The sequence below is a fragment of the Acomys minous genome, assembly GCF_964271855.1.
Source record: "Acomys minous genome assembly, chromosome: 3".
Classification (NCBI taxonomy): Eukaryota; Metazoa; Chordata; class Mammalia; order Rodentia; family Muridae; genus Acomys; species Acomys minous.
Genome location: NC_140485.1, coordinates 139,844,871 through 139,862,662, shown reverse-complemented (window position 1 = coordinate 139,862,662; position 17,792 = coordinate 139,844,871). Strand labels below are relative to the sequence as shown.

The 17,792-nt window shown below is 44.9% G+C and overlaps 1 protein-coding gene across 7 annotated transcripts in view; it reads left to right on the top strand.

The window, feature by feature from the left end:
* PRKN (parkin RBR E3 ubiquitin protein ligase) overlaps nt 1–17,792 on the top strand; it is a 1,133,456-nt gene that overhangs the window by 347,262 nt on the left and 768,402 nt on the right. For all 7 annotated transcript variants that reach the window (XM_084777800.1, XM_084777801.1, XM_084777799.1 and 4 more), the window contains one exon: nt 11,496–11,736. In XM_084777800.1, coding sequence (XP_084633926.1) covers nt 11,496–11,736 — 241 coding nt within the window. The remainder of the gene's footprint in view (nt 1–11,495; nt 11,737–17,792) is intronic.

Here is a 17,792-nt window from a genome sequence, read left to right as displayed (position 1 = left end):
CCAGGGTTCCAGGTTGTGGCGGGAGTGGTAACAGACACCACCCAACCCCAGCTTTCCTGAACTCGTGTCACTGTTTCTGTCCTTGCTTCATTCCCTCACTGTCCCTAGCCAGGTTTCTATGACCCAAGCCTCACAGGTCTAGGCTAAGAACTCTTTATCCAGGCCTTCTGTCAAAGGTCAGCGTGAGGCTTTGTCTTGAGCCCATGAGGGTCCCTGTCTTTCTCCCCTTCAGAGCTGAAGGCAGCACAAGTAGGCCTCTTGAGCATAGATGTGAAAAAGAGAGCTGTTTCATGTATTATTTATCTCAAAAAAGAGAATTGTTGCCCATGACATAACATATCCAGATCACGAAAGAGGAGCTGACATAAGTAACAGTGGGTAGTATTTATATCTGAAATTTGAACCTAAGGCTAGAAGCTTAAGGAATTTACAGCAAAAGAGCGAAGCTGTTTCTCTCTGTCAGTTGTTAAAATAAATAAATATAAATGCCTGTCTGTGCTAGTTTCTTGCTTGCCTTAGTAAACTTGCCTCTTCCTCCCACACAGCCTAGTGCTGTGCAGGGACGCCAGCTCCACTCAGCGTCCAAAGAAAGCAAGAGACTCAGATCTGAGCAGCTGTGAGGGGTGGCACTTGGATGTCAGCAGGGAGAGGCTTTGAGTATGCCGGAGTAATGGTTCCCAGGCCGTGGTTTTAATGGGCCCCCAAAGTTCATATTGCACACCTGATCTCCCAAGCGGCCATGTTAGTGTTGGGCAGGAAGCCACTGCACTCATGAGTGAGATGAAGCCAGTAACAGAAGGATGGAGGCTGTGGTTCCAGGTCTTGCTCTCTGTCTCTTTCTCCTGTCCCCATTTCACAATGGGATGGCACATCAGGAAGCCCCTCACTGACTACTGACACTTGGCCTTGGCCTTCCCAGCCTCCAGAATGGTAGGAAATCAATTGTAATTTACATAGTCTCCAGCACTGTGTTATGACAAGCAAAGTGGGGTATCTTTTTCTCATCCTGTTAAAGTGTAAATTTTTTCTTATAGGTTTATGTTATGTATATAACTGAGTAAGTAATGCCCATTGTTTGGATGTTTCTAATTGAGATTCCTGCTTTAGAGGCTTTTGGGAGAGAACATTCAAGACTCTCACCTTGGTTCTCCACTGACTATACTTGAGCCTTTCCTCTATTACCTAGCAGTTTACTTTAAGCTTGAGATAAAATAATTTTTATTTTGTAGATTCCTTAATAACTCTTTGCAACCTTGAACTAATTAATTTGCTTTTCTGGATATGACGGAACCTGCCCTGTGTTTTCTTTTTTTCTTTTCTTTTTTTAAAATATATTTTATTAATTTATTCATATTACATCTCAATTGTTATCCCATCCCTTGTATCCTCCCATTCCTCCCTCCCTCCCATTTTCCCCTTACTCCCCTCCCCTATGACTGTGACTGAGGGGGACCTCCTCCCCCTGTATATGCTCATAGGGTATCAAGTCTCTTCTTGGTAGCCTTGGGTTTTCTCATTCAGCTCTGGAATTACAACACATCAGCTGACTGAGTGACTTAAATACCACTCAAAGCTCATAGCTCTGGAGCACTGTTCTTGAGACATCCAATGGCCATGCAGAGCTGACAACTGCTTCCTGGTTTGCAGACGAATCTTTCCTTGTGCCCACACAGAAGAGCACAGAGAACAAGCTCTTATGTCTGTTCCTATAAGGACACCAATCCTGTTCATGAGAACTTCACTCACTCCAGAGCCCTGCCTTCTAACATCATGCCGCGGGGGAGGAGATAAGGTTTTCCCTGCGTTTTGGGGACGGGGTGGAGATCATAGCAGGGTATAGGTCAAGCATAGAGCACTCCTGATCTTTTGTAGTTCTAAACGGATGAGGATGATGAGCCTTACGTCAGGCGTAACAGGCAAACCATGGTTAGAAGTCCAGCCTGAGAGAAATGCTAGAATAGGTTGGGGGAGCTCATCTAACTGTGTCACAGCCCTAAAGACAGTACAACTGTAGAAAGAAAAAAGAAGATGAGAAAAACACAGAGAAAAACATGCTAGCTTGTTGTGGTGAGGCATGTCTAGCAATGAGTAGAGAGTATGTGTCAGCTTCCTGCTGCTATAACAAAATGCCAAAGCAAATCAAGTTAAGAGGAAGAAAGGTTTGTTTCAGCTTATAACTTCCAGTCACAACCTTTGAGCCAATAGCAGCACATTGTATCGTGGCGCCCCAGCATATAAAGAAGGATGTTTGTCCGCTTCATAAGGCTGAGAAGCAAGAATAGAAAACAGAGGCTCAGGGGCTTCCGTAGTCTCTGCAAGGGAAGGTGCCAAATGACCATACCTTCTGTTGGTTCCACCTTCACTGCCTGGCTGCTGGCTGGCTGTCCACCAAGCCTTTGGCTCTTCGGCAGAACACAAAGGTGTTTTTGTCCTTTCCACCACCTCTTATTTTTAAGAAATGGTCCCCTTGGTATGAAATATTTCATCTTCCTGCCATTAGTAAAATCTACTTGGCCACAGCTGTTTGGCCATAACTTAGCCCCCTCCTGTTTGGAAAAATTGAACACAAAAGAGAGAGAAGTATGACATGAGGAATTTGAAAGAGTTTGTGGACTTTGTGTCTTTCACCTTGGGGTGAATCACTTCAGGCTAAAATATCATCAGGGAGAAGTCAAGATATGTAGTAGATTATTTTATTATTACTCAGCATAACAGTCGTCTCCACTTGAATGTCTTTTGTTGGTTTGTTCTTGAGACAGGTTTGGTATCTTGTTGGGACTATATATAATTATGCCCTACTGTGCCCCATGAGAGTCACCAGATTTCCCCCGAGTACTCATGAAAGAAGTATATTTGCTAGCCCCAAGAACCCTATGAAATGTATAAAGTGACTTGAAAATTTAATTTAATTCTGTATTTAAGAATCTACATACATATACATTTGTTTATAATATTTATTATAACTAGTAGTAAAAAGACACCTAATAAATGATACCGGGGGCATTTCCTGAAAGGTTTAAATCATAAAACACACTTTCAACTTATAACAGCTGGGACTGCATGGACAAGATTACGTCAATCAAAATTCCATCCTGAATGGGGGAGGGGCTCGTGAAGTCTCATCCCCTATCAGAGGAGGCACTGGTGGTGGGTGGCTGCCAGGGAGAGGGAGATGCACTTTCCTCAGAACCCTGGGTCCTGAGAGGGAACCCATGCTCCAGGAAGTGATTCTACACTGTACACAGACAGACAGCACTAAATAGACTTAGTGGCTATGAAATTTAAGAGAGAGAGGAGGAGGGAGGGAGGGAGGAGCAGGTGCACATGAAGTCAGGAGGGAAATGTAGGAGTGTAATTTGAATCCAAGCATGTTAAGAATTTTAACTTAAGAAAACATAATCGTACCATGGTTAGTGGGTACAGGTTTGACTATCGATATCCTTGCACTTAGGAAAGGGGCAACAGCAAGCACCACATGTCAAGCAGGCCTGGCTCCCCTCACATTCGCCATTTACTCTGCAGCTCACATGCAGCAAAAGCCATGTGTCACCCTCCCCTACCATGTGAGCTCCTTCTGTTTCAGGGCTTAATGAGCGGGAAGAAGGTCCAGGCCTGCAACGGGAGGGACATGGGGTGACAAGGCTCAGACCTGCTCTGGTAATTAGTGTGGGGTTAATGGACCTTTCCCCGGAACTGTGTTACCCCGCCTTTGGCAACCAGAGACAAGGCCCTTTCAGTATCTCTATATAGTATAATTTCTTTGATTAGAATAAAACCAGTCATGAGAAACAGGAAATAATTCAAAGCATAAATCACAAAGAGTCTGTTTTTCAAGTCTTCTTAAAAATGAAGGATAAGGTTGAAGATGTAGGGTTTTTTTTTCTATCCAATTAATATAAATTGGCATTTAGTGTCCACTGAGCACTATGGAGGGAGCCCAGGGTTAAAGACCACAGAGGCACTGGGAACAATCCTCTGTGGCTACCATGCCTGCCTCAGAAAACCTCTAGGCATGTGTTGCCTTTACACAGCAACCAAATAAAATGATTCTTATCCATTAGACAGCATCCATAAGTGACGTCTTAAATAACTGCCATTTTATCTCTCTCAGGCATCCAAATACATTATTAAAAACTCTGATGGGCTTATAAAAACATCTGCTGGAAGTTATTTTCAGAAAAAGCAAAGTGAGGAATCATGTGCAATTTTCTTTAAGTCAAAAAGGGAAAATGTTTTTTTTTAAATATTCCTTTAAAATTACCCAAAAAGGAACTACTTAATCAATAAGTAATTTTTAAAATTAAAATGTGATATCAATATGGACTAATTATCAGATTAAAATGTTTATTTAGAGTGACTGGTAACTTCTGACTGACTAGGAAAAATATTTGAATCAAAATTTCAAATATAAATCAGAGATGATCTGACTTTAAAGGTCAAATGCATATAAAAAAGAGTGTGATAGCCTTCCACTAAAATACTCTGAAACACTTTGTATGATAAGATAGAGTTAGCAGACCCACAGGAGACTAAAAATGGGAAGCATTGAAGAGGCTGAAGATAGCCTGACCTAAATCCCAGATCACACACACTAACCAGGAAGAACCAGAGTCTGCAGTGGTGAGTGAGCCTGTAACAGCAAAGCTGCCTGGAGCTTCTGCCCAGCTGGTTACTTACACTGGGAGCCAGCGGGGTGCAGAGTCTAGGTAGGATGTCTAGTCGCATGGTGGGCTGTAAGACAGACAATATGGGCTACAGACCTGGCCTTTCATTTCCTACTCAGGACTGTTAAGTGGAAGCCCTCTGAAGTGTGTCTCACCTCTGAACTGTCTGTGAGAACAACTGTGAGCTTCACAGAATGGCACACACACACAAAAAAAACAAAAACAAAAAACTGGGTATCGTGAACAGATAGATCCTCACTGAAGCTTCCGGAGACTCAGAGTAAGAAAGAGAAGGCAGTGAGATGCCATGGCAGGAAAGAGTGGGGACCCGAGTTCAGAGCTCAGCACCCACACAGTAAGCTAGGCGTGGTTCTGGGTTGTGTAGACCGCCAGTACTGTGGGGAACTGAAACAACAAACTTCCAGCCAGCCGAAAACTGAACGCGAGCTTCGCGTGCAGGGAGAGGCCACACCTCAGAGGAGTATGATAGAGTTCGAGAGAGGAGGCAGCCAATACTTTCCTCAGATTTCCACTGGCACACACAGGCACATGCAGTTACACAAGCCACACATGTAATTCACTCTCACGTGCACTCATACCACATACACATTAAAAAAATTTTTAAGGAAAATGCATGCACTTTTCCAGAAGGTAGAATTGGCTGGTAACATGTACACAAAGAGGATCTTGCTGGTAAAAGAAGATGAAACAGTTGACTACTTTCATGGCCTCAGCCTGTTCCCAGCCTCTGCGGAGGTCAGAGGTCAACATCAGGTGTCTTTCCTCGGGCACTTTTTATTTTTGTTGGAGACATTGTTTCTTACTGACCTGGAACTAATGAAATAATCTGGGCTAGTCAGCCATTGAGCTCCAGGGATGTGCCTGCTTCTGCCTCCCTCAACCCACCTCAAGTCAATTGTCCCTGCCTGAGAACTGTTTCTTCTAGAATTTTGCATGCCAGGTATTGGGCTCTTTTTCCACCTATGCTTGCTGTGCTGCAATCTCTAGGCCTACTCTCACTATAGCCTTTTCTGCCCACGTCTCCACTTTTCCTTAAGACTCATCTGAACAAAGCTGTTGGTACCCTCCTTTCATCCTGGAGACTGGGTGACCTCAGGCCCATTTAAAACTTCTCGGTGGCTCCTTTATCTTCCTCATAGTAGGAACGAGAAGGACAGCAGTGGCCACATTGTGTGATGCACAATAGCTTTATGTGTTCGGAGCACAGTTCTAACTCATTAACAGTGTTGTTTTTGAATAGATTATGTTGCTACACAAGTGCCCTACTCGAGGAAATTTGTAATGAGCAGACATGTGTTTCTGATTGTAGTGACATTTAGGAGCCTCAAGCTCAGGTGCTAATATGGCTGATGGGTCTTCTGACTGCATCCTGCTTATCATAAGAACAGAGGGGCAGGAAGGGTGCAGGCTCCCTCCTGCCTCCTGTATAAGACACCAGTCTTGTGATGGCTCCACGCTGATGTCTTTGTCACTTCCTACAGGAGCCTCCCTCATTGATACCATGTGGGTGATCAATTTTTGACATCTGAATTTTGGGGGATCCATTCAGACTCAGCAGAGAGTTGGTGGGCAGTCCCACGGAGAGCTCAGGCACTCTGCAGTGGTGCTAACATTATCCACACCTCCTTAGAAACTGGCTGAGGCTGGTGCTCATGGCTCTGCACGGAGTGTCTCATCAACATCCCGGCAATTTCCCATCTTCTACTAATTTTTCCTGTTAGAGAATAAACATATATTTCAAGGCTTCAGACTTCAAGAGCATTTCCTCCCTCTAGCCCCCCCCCACCCCGTATACCCACCTCCTTGCTCTTTTTAAAAAGTAACGACCTAATTTTTATTAACATGCATGTATATGTATACACTCATAGACACACACACAAATACTCTTAAATACATAAATAGGACATGCTCTGCCTGTATAATGTTGCCATATATATGTTATCAGGGGTGACCACTGGTACTGGGTAACCAGCTGGTGTGGTCTCCCTGGGTGAGGACTATGTCTCCCACCATCAGCACCCTTTGTGGCCTCAGCTGCTTTGTGTAGGGTTGAGGCCCTGTGAGCACCCCCCTGCCACATTAGCACGCCTGTTGGTGTTGTCCTTGTTCAGCTCCTGCTTAGGCTGTCATATTAGTAAGACTTTACGGGTGCAGCTCCTGAAATTCCTAGGAGATATAATCTCTCAGCAAACTCCTTGATCCTCTGCCTCTTACAATCTTTCTGCCCTCTTCCAAAATGATCCCTGGGCCTTAGCTGTGGGAGTTCTGTTACAGATAAGCATCATAAAATTTTCAAAAATATTTCTCCTTTCCAAGGTCTTAGAATACCAAGCTCTGAACTATTTGGTTCCTAACCAGAAGGCCTTTTTAGAGAAAGGGATGGGTTTTTGTTTTTCTTGTTTTTAGGTATTCTTTTTTATTTTATTTTATTTTATTAATTTATTCATATTACATCTCAATGGTTATCCTATCCCTTGTATCTTCCCATTCCTCCCTCCCTCCCATTTTCCCCCCTACTCCCCTCCCCTATGACTGTGACTGAGGGGGACCTCTTCCCCCTGTATATGCTCATAGGGTATCAAGTCTCTTCTTGGTAGCCTGCTATCCTTCCTCTGAGTGCCACCAGGCCTCCCCATCCAGGGGACGTGGTCAAATGTGAGGCACCAGAGTACGTGAGAAAGTCATACCCCACTCTCCACTCAACTGTGGAGAATGTTCTGACCATTGGCTAGATCTGAGTAGAGGTTCAAAGCTTACTGCCTGTATTGTCCTTGGCTGGTGCCATAGTTTGAGCGGGACCCCTAGGCCCAAATATGCCTATCATAATGTTCTTCTTGTAGGTTTCTAGGACCCTCTGGATCCTTCTACTTTGCCATTCTCCCATGCTTCTTGGACAGTGGCTACCTGGATGAGAATTGCTTGTTATTCCCCAAAGTCATTCACATTGTACCAGAGATCCTGTTGGAGGGAGCAGGATAGATAAAGAATCACTCCGTCTCCAGGTCAACATCCTGGATAGCAGCATCAGAACCAGCTAGATGAATGTCTATCTGTTTTGCTCACACAACAATTGTGCCACTGCCCTTCTTCTTGAGGAAATAAGTTATTATAAACAAAATTTTAAAAACAAATGTATTTTTTCTGCTTATTAGGCAATGTTTTTGTTTTGCTTTTCATTCAAGAATATTAGTGTGTTTAGGGGAAATATTGTTTTCACTCTGAGGGACTTTGAAATCATATTGGATCACTGCACTTGCCTTTTTTCCCACCTAAAATCTCCAGCCCTGAAACCTGGGTGGGGGCGGGGGTTGAATACTGCATGAGCTACATATTACTGGGGTTTTGGAATGACCACACAGCTGAACTTTATCTAGCTTATTGTCTGTGGACTTGGCGATTAGCATGGCTCTGGGCTGTCCTGGCATGACATGTAAGTGTGCCATCTGGCAAAGGGACCTCTAGATCAACAGCGTTTTCTGTGAGAAAGTTAAGGAATTAAGCAATTACAGATCTCAGAACCATGGATGGAGACGTGGAAATATGTTCTGTAAATACCACTGTAACTATTGAAATCCCTTTACAGACCCTTCCCAGCATCAGGGAAGTCTGGACATGAGAGGAGAGGGTGACTTATCTCTCTGCTTTCTTCCTCATTTGCCCCAGAAAATATGCCAGGGCTTCTCTTGCCTCCCAGGAAATCTTCTACAGAGAAGAAGTTAAAATTTTTTTGTTTTAGCTCATAGAGAGCTGAGATTTTTGCTAGAATTTTCACATTTGTTCCTTCTGCATGTTTTGCCTTCTCTATTTGTTTTCCATCAGGATCATAGAAGTGGAACAATTAAATATAATTCTGAGGCCATGTTCATATATAAGTTAGGGGCCAAGGCCTTCCATTTTCTAGACTGATGCCTGATGGGTATTGGGTTCCCGGATTCCTGTTTTCAAGACTTACGCACGGCATGTATTGGGATCTTTATATTTCCCTAAGGCTCCAGAACAGTCTTTGATGTTGATGACATTATTATCAGCCTGAGAACTGAAGCCCGGGGGGGGGGGGGTGGAAGCTACTCTGCAATACAGAAGCTAATAAATACACAGGAAGCAAGTCTTTGTATTTCTTCCACTGTAGGAGCAGGGATCAGGACTGTTTATATCTGTTCATCCGTTTCCTCATCTGCTCAGTATTTTTCCCTTCAGTCAAACCCACATCCCCAAGGTCAAAACACTGTGTGAGGCCTTAGATAATACACATGTAAATATGACCAGTTACACTGTAAATGTTTTCTAAATTACCTTTGGACTGCACGTCTCTCTCTCTCTCTCTCTCTCTCTCTCTCTCTCTCTCTCTCTCTCTCTCTCTCTCTCTCTCTCTCTCACACACACACACACACACACACACACACACACACACACACACATATACATACGCACACATACTATCTAAGCTGTACACTGTGGTCAGTAGACCTTGGCAAGCAAAGAGTTGTGGGACTCAGATGAGAAAGGTCTCAGTTGTGAAAGGAGAACGGAACAAGCCTGCCTGGACCCTGTGTCTCCTGGGGAAGAAGGCTGTGTGGGACATGGCTGTGCTGGGGGGCTCCTCCCACTCTGTTCCTCCTTGCAAGACTCCATTCTCACACATCTGTGCTTCGTTGTGCTCAGGGCTTAGTGCTTGGTTTGTAGGACCCTGGCTACATGTTACGAGGTTCCTGGGTTCTGCATAAGAGCTCATTAGGTGCAGGGCAATGACATGTCTTCTGCTCCAATGGGAATGGGCAATGGGTACCATCTGCTTTTATTTCTGAGGAGCAAATACGGGACCAATTGCTGCAGTTCTGTGCTCTCACGTCTTCACATCCTCAGGGGCTGAGGCCCATGCTAGCTTCATCCAAAGGTATCCCTCCACTGCACATGGGGCAGCACTGGCTTCCACTGTGGCTGGGCTTGGGGCTACATCATATGTGCAGTTCTGGCCTGAGCTGAAGGAGAGAAAGCTTCCAGAAATGTTCTGTGGTGGGACCTAAACAGCCAGGCCAAAGTGTTTTTAAGCCTTAGTCCCATCACATCTTTATCAGTGATTTGGGGCCACTCACGTGGCTGAACACAAAATGTAGCAGGGAAGGAAGGAGCATAGTGGGTACCTATGAGTGTATCCCCTCCTGCACAGTAAAGGGAACAAAGAGCCCTGGGCAGAGGTCTGGAAAGGAGAAAGGAATAAACACACTAGTCACGTGGCAGTATGGTGCACACACTCAAGGTTCTTCTGGGTAGCAGCCTGGAGCAGGCAGAAACCAGACATCCAGGCAATAATTACCACGTTGTTGTAATAATGAAGGCCTGATACGGGAGGTGGCAATGGGGGTGTGAGGGTGACGAGGATGAGAAAGGCATTTCTGGTGCCTAGTTGGTCACTCTGGACACCTTGCTGCATGTAACCAAGCAGGGAGGATGAACACCATCTTGGTACTGAGCCCTGATCAGTGTTATAGAGTGGAAGTCAGCACTGCAGTGGGGGTCCTGAGATGCTGTGCAGGCTGGCAGGACGTGCCTTGATAGAAGCAGGGGGCTTAGACAGGGGAGGCCTTGGGGACGGGGGTGATGAGAAGGGCAGCAGGTAACGATTCTGAGTAGGAACCATTGCGGGCCACCCGGGCCAACTTCGGGGCTAAGTGCCAAGTGAGCCTGTCAGTGTCATAGAGGCCAGAGTAGGAGGAAAGCAAGAAGGTGCAATGAACGCTCAGATTCAAGGGAGCTTCTGATTGGAGGAGGTAAGCACCTCGCTGCAGTGTGCTTGGCAGTGAAGTGAGTGGCAGAGGTCACTGTTGTCAAAGGGTTTTGATAGTAACAATAAATAGATTGCTTAAAGAAGACACTGGAGAAGGCAGAATGCACTCGGTCTTTTATGTGGTTGCACTGTGCTCAGATATATAGTGACCATTCCCACAATGACAGAGGTTAGCGAAGAGCCAATGAACACAGATGTGGGAGGGAGAGAGGGAGGGAGCCAGATCCCAGCTCTGTCAGAAAAGGCAGAAGAAGGCTGTTTCTGTTGCTTCTCCTAAACTAGGACTTGACCTAGGGTACTCTAAGTCTTGCCTTAGCAAACATCTGACTTCTAATTTTTATTCTAGATTTTATAGGCTCCTGTTCACAAAGAACAAGATAGGAATAGAGGAGGTTTTATTGTAAATGTTCACTGATCACAATCCCAGATAGGCAGAAGGGCAAACAAACCCTTCACTAGCTTCCCCGTTGGTGCCACAGCCTGAGTGCTAGTAGCAGCAAGGACCGGAAGGAAGGGATACAGCCCGCAACAAGCACAGACCTTATGATTCTGTAGAGAAATATCTGTAACTGATAATAACCTCAGTGCTTTTATAAAGCAGAAATGGCTGCCGGTGTTTAAAGTGAATGAGCTAAGGACAAGGCCCTTGCCAGGCAAATCAGTCTTAAATAAGAATTATTTGCAGGGCATTTATGAATGCATTAGCATGTGTTTTTCTGCTAAGTTTCATAATCTTTTGACATTATATAGTTTTCGGTTTCTATGTTCCACTTCCCCTCAAATATCCACTTCTAGCTTCAGTTCCATGCTGCCTGCCTGTCACATGCAGCTCTGTGAGCCCCCGCACCCCACCCCCCGCCCCCATCCCCCGCACAGTGTTCCTAAGTCAACCACATGCCCCTCGCCATCCATTCAACACCAGGGCTGCTGTGTTCGCATACTCAAGAACCAAGGACAACTTAAGGTCTACCTGCATGTAATGCTTTCTATCTTTTTGTGTTTCTGTCCCCCCCTCCCTGCCCCAGAGCTGTGACCTGGAACAGCAGAGCATCGTTCACATAGTGCAGAGACCACTGAGAAAAAGTCATGAGGCAAATGCATCCGGAGGGGACAAGCCTCGGAGCACCTCCAGGAGCTCCCTACAGGAGACCAGAAGCTTGACACGGGTGGACCTCGGCAGCCATCTCTTGCCGGCGGACTCTGTGGGGCTGGCGGTCATTCTGGACACCAACAGCAAAAGTGATCCAGAAGCACCCGGAGGAGCAGGTAGCCTCAATGACTCAGCCCAAGGCAACTGAAGTGTTCTGTTTGTTAAGTGGCTCTCCAGAGAGATGGCCACACTCTGGATGTACTTGGTTCACGATATGTGATATGTTTGGGGCTGGGGCCATCCCCGAGAACACAGTTGTAGACAGTGAGGGGAGAACATGCAATAGGAAGTACTGTAAAACAGGCCATAATAGAGCTGACAAAAGGGGTATGATGATGAGTAGGGCGTGGGCAGGAAGTGATGTGCTTCTCCCTTAAGGAGCCGGCGTGGTAATGACATATGACAAGCTGTGTTAGGGTTCTGGTCTACAACTAGGAGGACATATGTCTGTCTCACACTTGGCCTTTCTTTAATTTATTTTCTTCAGTGTGCTTTCCTTGATTATATTTTCAATGGTGTAGCAAAGGTTTGAAAAGGCAAAGGTATTTTTGATTTCTCTTCTGTGTTCTCTGGCCCTGGGTCATGATGTCCATACAGTCACTGGTGTGAAAGGTGCTTTCCTTCTCATTTCAAGCATTTTCCTTGGTAAATAAGTGCAGTTGCCTCAGCAAACTTATCTAGAGGCAAGTGCTCAGGACTGGTTATGACTATCGCATGGGGAGCTGTCCCTCGCAGTTCTGGAGGCTGGGCAACCCAAGACGGATGTCCTAGGAGGCTAGGAGTCTGGAAAGGCCTGACTTCTATTCCTAAGACTGCATCTTATTGGTGCCTTTCACAGAGGAGATGAAGGCCACCCCTTCGCGTTGCAGAAGGGATTCAAGGCCTAAGAAAACAAATAGCAGGCCTGCTGTCTCTTTAAATAGTGGCTCAAAGTAATCAGCCCAGAAACATATTTTGAGGTCCATATTATATGGGTGCCTATACACTCCAGGTGAAAAAGTCTCTTGTTTGACTGTGGTGATCAATCATCAATTCACTTTTGGGAGGAGGGGGCTTTGAGACAGGGTTTCTCTGTATAGCCTTGGTTGTTCTGGACTCTCTTTGTAGATCAGGCTGGCTTTGAATTTAGAGAATCCACCTGCCTCTGCCTCCATGAGTGTGGGATTATAGACGTGCAATGAATTCCTTTTTATGACATTAATCCTACTCTGGAGGTCTAGGGGGTCCCATATCTTAACATCATATTTGTTGTTAGATTTAGAGGGAGTACAGAGTCAAACCCCAATCATTTTGTTACCCTGATGATATTAATATATATCCTTAGGCTTTTGTTATCTAATATGAATATGTAATGGTAGAACACTAGTGATTTTGGCTGTGGCTATAGAAAAAACCAACAACTGACTCTCAAGAGAAGTTTATTTTGTCTCCCCAAAAGACACAGATAGGCCTGGGCTAGCATGGCTTTCTCAGCACCAGAGATCCTGAGGCCAGAAAGGTGGAAGCTCAAAATAATAGAAAATGCCTCTCGTTAAAGTTAATAAATAACAATTTAGTTGATTTTTAAGACTATAAATAATCTTATAGGGAAAGGAGTGAAAAAAACAAAAGACAGTTCACAGCTGTAGTTACATAGAAAGATGGGTCGCCCAGAAGTGAGGCTTACAGATATTAACGACAACAAATAAATGTGAACGTGTCTCAAAAAGGAAAGAATAATCAGGACAAAGAGGTCCTCAATTAAGAGGCTGGCTAGGTGAGAACACCACTTGGATGGCTCCCAAGAGAAGCAAGAGACAGGGAGAGTGGAGCAGAGGCTGACTGCCAAGAGGAATGCCCTGAGCTTACAATTCAGTGCCCCCCCCCCAGGAACCATGTTGCTCAAAACAGCCTCCTAAGCCAGCAGGAGCTTATCTGCCCTCAGCTTCCACGTTGTCCATTTACCACAGCAGAAATGGATCCGAGGCCATGAAGTACAAGCAGTCAGCACTGGTGTGAATTACAATGCTGACCAGCGTGGTGGCGACACAAACAAGGTGCAACATGGACTGCAGCTCATGCAACTTAGTAGAAAAAGCGTAGTGAGGAACCAGTGCTGTGATGTGCTCCCTCTGACCAGCAATCAAGAAGAGTAATCTGGAATCCTCGCCCTGACCCTGAAGTTAGCCCCCGGCGGGATGGCGGGATGGCCAAGATGGATGTCAGTCTGCTGGGGCCACTATAGAGAGTGATTCTATAGCTTCCTGGAGCGAGAGAACTTCACGACGTGCATCTTCTGTGACACGTATGCACATGATTCTAACAGTAATTTATGAGGTTATGAAAATAGAAAGAATAGCTGATATTGAATATGGTGTTGAACACCTATAATGATTCCATAGTTAAACAATTGATCTGAATGTGTCATGTTAGCAAATCTACAAATCACAGAACTAAGTTTTTTTTAAATTGTTAATTGTCAATGGATGTTTAGGGAAATATGGATTATTCAAAAATCAAAACATAAAAACAAAAATATATGTTTTGTTCATCGAGATGATGATATATGTTTTGTGCAAAGCGGATATGGTTAAGAGTTAAGCATTAAGCATAGCGTTAAAATAGTTTATTTTTCCTACTTTTAAGATGCTCATTATATTAGTATATCAGTCAACTAATTCCATAATGTGATGTTCAAGCTTTCTTCTTACATTTTTTTAAGCAAAACTCAACCTTTATAACTCATTTTCTCAAGAACAAGAGCAGAACAATCCTGTGTGCGCACTAAGTATTCAGTTTACTGCTGTCTCTGAGTTTACTGTCTGACCACCGAGGTTTACCTCTGGGGTCATAGGAAAATGGATGGATTGCCAGCTCAGGGTTGGCATAGGGCCTTGCTTTTCAATCAAGAAAGCAAAGAAAGCAAGCCAAGTTGAAAATCAAGAAGCAGATTGAGTCACTATAGCTATGATGTGAAAACAGGGGCGCAGCATCCTCAGACCAGACTTCAGGGTTCGGTGTGAGCTCCACCTGTGAGCAGAGGTCTTGTTGCAGCAGGGAGCAAGGACATACATATCAACCGGCCTTGCTCACACTGTGGCCTGGCTCGCAGGCCTGGCTCTGTGACATCCTGGAGAATCTTACTATTCCAGGGCCAGCTTGGTCTCTATCGTGAGATGACAGCTTCCTCTTAGTTGGCAAGGAAGGGTAGAGAGCCCATGGTTGCCTTCATGGGATAACTGTCTCTACTGAGGGACCAGAAGCACAGAGGGCAAATGGCCAATAGGCTGTGCTGGTTCTAGAACACAAGGAGCATGGCTCTGTTCTCCCAGTGTGGACCATGACATGGGAATGCCAGCAGCTCACTCATTTGCTGGTTGTGTCCCTCCATTACTCTTACTTTGTCTTAGTCCCTGAAGGAGAGGAGTAACAGCTTGCCCAGGCCAACCCTATGTGAGGACCAGGCCGTCTGAAGTCGAGTGAGTTTGGGGTGGAGTAGGAATCCTGTCCACCATTATGAGGTAGTAAAAAAAAACATGCAAAACGAAGGCTGAGACATTGAACTTCTGCCCTGCTTTTACAGTCACGCTGTCTGTGTGGGGACCAGCAGGAAGAGCCAGTGTTTCTTTCTTTTCTTCCCTTTCTTCTCTATTCCAGAAAAAGCAATCTAACTCTTCCTTGCAGAAGGATGTGCCTTTCCAGTATTTGTAGGCAGAAAAAGGTATCTAATCAATACGAGAGGTCATATAATGACCTACATAAAACTACTTACACTATTTGTACCATCGGGCTCGTCAATGTTTCTGTGAAGTCACATGGGGCCCAAAGAACAGTGGAGACAAATTTTGACTGAGACGGCCTTGTGCACACAGCTCTAAAACAAGCAGAGGTTAAAAGCCCGTGATACATCCCTCCGCGCCCAGCACCTCTGCCACACACCCCTGTAACAGGGTTGTATCAGAAACTCCATCATGCCTAATGTGACTCAGAAATGCCACTTTCCCAAGAACACCCACCTAGCACTGACTGTTTTCCTCCAGTGGTGTCACACTAGACCTGCTGCAGGACACCCTGACCCATGAAACAGCTCAGATTCCTTTTTGCTTTAGAATTTTCTCATAATCAGTATCTTGGGGGCTGTGCTTCCATGTTCCTTCACAGCCCACAAATCCCACAATGCACTTCTCTGTCTCTTCGTATAAACCTGTTTCTTTGGGGGACATTATTTCTGTTTTTATTTTACATTTACAGCACTTAATGGTCTAGGACATTAAGGCTGATAACAAGTCAAAGGACTGAAGTGAGCCGTGGGAGCAGTGGTTCTCCCGCTTGGGCTTGCCAGTGTCACCTGCAGGCTCCTGAAAGCACAGGGTGCTGAGCCTCAACCCCTCATCCCCCTTGTAGCCTGGGGCAGAGACCAAGAAAGTGTCCTGTGACAGGGCCCTGGATAATGCTAATATTGTAGTCCAGGAACTGAATTGAGTAGCACTGCCCCAGACAGTAAAAAATAGTAATGTTCAAAATATGCTTAGTGAATACAATGTCTCATTTTACAGACTTGGAATGTGAACATAGAATGAGCTATTTTTGGCCATGGAGTTCTTTTGTATGAATTAAGTTTACATGTTGTTTGTGTCTCCTGAATGAGGCGCCATCCACCACCTCCTGGCAATAAAATAAAGCTACAGGCGCCGGAAAAGGAGGAGTCACCGCTAAGGTTACCATGCAACTAATGATGTAAACACACAGCCACTAAATCCCTACCCTGTGCCAGGCACAGGTCTGGGCACTGGAATATAGCAGAAAAATAAACAAAAGAAAACCTCCCCACATGGAACTCATTCGAGTGAAAGACAATCAGCTGGGCGTGGTGGTGTACACTTGGAATCCCAGCACTCAAGAGGCAGAGGCAGGGGGATTTCTGTGAGTTTGAGGCCAGCCTGGACTACAATGTGAGTTCAGAACAGCCAAGGCTACACAGAGAAGCCCTGTCTTGAAAAATAAAAGCGGAATACAATAAAATATATTAATATAATAGAAAGAGGTTGAGGGGTCCCTCTTAGATATGCTCACATTTGGGATGAGCATGAAGGGGGTGCATCATTTTTGACAGTTCAGGCAGAAACCGCTGAGAGGAGTATGAACCTGAAACAGATCAACATTTAAAAAGCCAGCAAGACAATATGAGATTCTGGCAGGAAGTGTGGCTAAGTGGGGCAAGGTCTCACAAGGCATCACAGTCCTGGGATTTGCCCTCAAGAGAAGAGAGCTGCTCGAAGGTCCTGGAGCCACGGAGAGCAAGTCTGTTTTAAGGAGGCTAATCCGGCAGAGTATGGAGAGAAAGCAGGAGACCAGGGCAAAAGCAACATGACTGTCAGTTTGCAAGTCATAGAAATGCCCAGCACTGTGTCCTCTGGAATTGGCGTGATCAAAACCAGGCAGACCTATGGATGTCCCCTGCACATCTGCCTGCACACCAAGCCCTCTTCTGTGTATTCCCCTGCTAGACTGACCATTACCTGCTCAACACAGGTCGTGCACGTGTGTTCACTACAAGTGCAGAGACAACATAATACTACTTGAGCAACTGAGAAGTCTTGGCCAAGGACCATCCACTTCAACTTCTGCTGAAGAGTCAGAGGGATGAAGTAACTATTCTATTCCATCTAAACATTTCCCTTGTGAAGTAGGCTTAATCTTATATTGGGGCCTCATAAAAGTCAGGCCTATTGTTAATTGCAGTCAGATAGTTAAAATTGAAAGATGAACTTTATTTCATATGGTTTTCCATTTTCTGATTAATTTTTATTTTAAATATTAAATCCGCTCATTGGGCAAAAGTGCTTGGCCCCAAGCAGGTCTATCTGAGTTGGGTCCCTAGGACCCACGTAGTAAAAGGAGAGAACAGACTCTTGCAAGTTGTCCTCTGACCTACACACATGTGTACACACACACACACACACACACACACACACACACACACACACACACACACAAGATGGGTGAAGTGGAAATATAAATAAATCTTAGAAAAGTAAAACCTTTGTTAGTTTTGTTCAGCAGTTTGAAGCTCACTGCTACAGCATACTTAAAAAGTAGTAAATTTGTCTGTAAAATTACCTTATTATGTCACGATCTCTCTCCAGGCTGGGTAGAGACTTCTCTACATAAGCCCATTTTATGGTTTGAGAAT